Genomic DNA, 1416 nt, shown 5'->3' on the forward strand with positions numbered 1-1416 from the left:
ATTCTTTTTCATATAGCCATTTACCTGCCAATAAAGAATCTCTTGCATGGGAGCGCTATTGGGATCTCCCTCAGGCCACATTGGTATGACAATATACACAACAAATCTTTCATTGGCTCTTATTTTGCTTGCAATCTTAAGGGCCAACTCCATGGGAATGAGATTATCAGCCCCTGCTCATGCCATCAACCCACAAGTATGTAATGTAGAAGCAACAAAGTAAACTACTTCAAAGAACAAAACTCGAACGAAACTCACCGGCATTTTTATATCCCGGCCATCCATATGATGATCCTATAAAATACTGGTTTTCGATGTAAATGAAACGTTGCGCCGATCGGATAGCCTGGATATATGCCATTTCAATGCTTTTCTCTATAGCCAAGTTTTTGGCACATACAAGGTTCTGCAGCCACAAACAGACCACAAATGAACTTCATGTCTACCATCCAAAATGGGGAGAAAAAACAGCAGTAGAGTACGAACCTGCGACTCGGCGACATGGACATCTCTTGGGAATCCTTTAACCGATCCTGAGTCGATGGATCGAAAAATCTAAAGAACGAAAGAAAGAGAAGGATTTAATAACGAAACGAAACCGANCGAGTCGATGGATCGAAAAATCTACAGAACGAAAGAAAGAGAAGGATTTAATAACGAAACGAAACCGAAAAAACAAGCCCATANGAAAAACAAGCCCATAAGTTGTATAAGTGTCAACCTGAACATGCCAGTTTTCAGGATCTTTTTCGTTTGAAACATATACTTTGGGGTCATCCTCTGGAACTTTTATTGAACCATCAGCTAAGATGGTTATTTCAGGGCTTAGTATCCATGATATGCGCTCTATCTTGATTAAAGCATCGCGCCAGTGAGTAATGTTCCTGCAGCGTAGACCAAACTCAGTCCATCTTGTGGCTCGGCTCCAACGTTGCTCGAAGTTTATAAGCACGTCATATGCAGCTGGCCCATCGATCCGACAGTGCAAGTCATGCCATGGTTGCCTTGGAGCTTTGGCTCCAGGGAATGTAGGATTATGAAAATCATCCTTAAATACCGTGTCGAGGCCATGGAATAGTCGATGCTCGGGTGTATCGTAACGACCGTCACAGAGATCAAGACCTCCAAGAAAAGCTGTGATCTTCCTATTATTACCATATCCTTGAGTATCAACAAGGACACATTTCTGATGATGCGTGAAGACAGTGCCTACAACCTGGACAAACACACTATATGAGCTCAAGGGGTATCTAACTACGTGATAAACATAGACCATGCTTGACACCAATACCTTTTGTTTCACATAGCTTAGCTTGCTGCTTGGATAGCGAGGTGAGAGCACACAGATCACTGAAGAATGCTTGAAAAATTTCTTGGTTTCCTCGTCGTGTGTCTGCATCAATCCCCCCTGCAACC

General features: G+C 42.6%; 1 protein-coding gene across 1 annotated transcript; it reads right to left on the minus strand.

Moving 5' to 3' along the window:
* Positions 1–6: 6 nt before the first annotated feature.
* Positions 7–1407, minus strand: LOC111786841 (phospholipase D delta-like; the record flags this gene model as incomplete). The annotated part of the gene is made up of 5 exons (XM_023667054.1): positions 1292–1407; positions 722–1216; positions 487–555; positions 259–406; positions 7–173 (listed from the first exon to the last, which is right to left on the minus strand). Coding segments are annotated over exons 1-5 (987 nt in total), but the record flags the coding sequence as incomplete, so codon positions are not given.
* Between the last annotated feature and the right edge of the window lie 9 nt (positions 1408–1416).

This window comes from Cucurbita pepo, unplaced genomic scaffold (genome assembly GCF_002806865.2).
Source record: "Cucurbita pepo subsp. pepo cultivar mu-cu-16 unplaced genomic scaffold, ASM280686v2 Cp4.1_scaffold003003, whole genome shotgun sequence".
In the NCBI taxonomy this organism is placed as follows: Eukaryota; Viridiplantae; Streptophyta; class Magnoliopsida; order Cucurbitales; family Cucurbitaceae; genus Cucurbita; species Cucurbita pepo.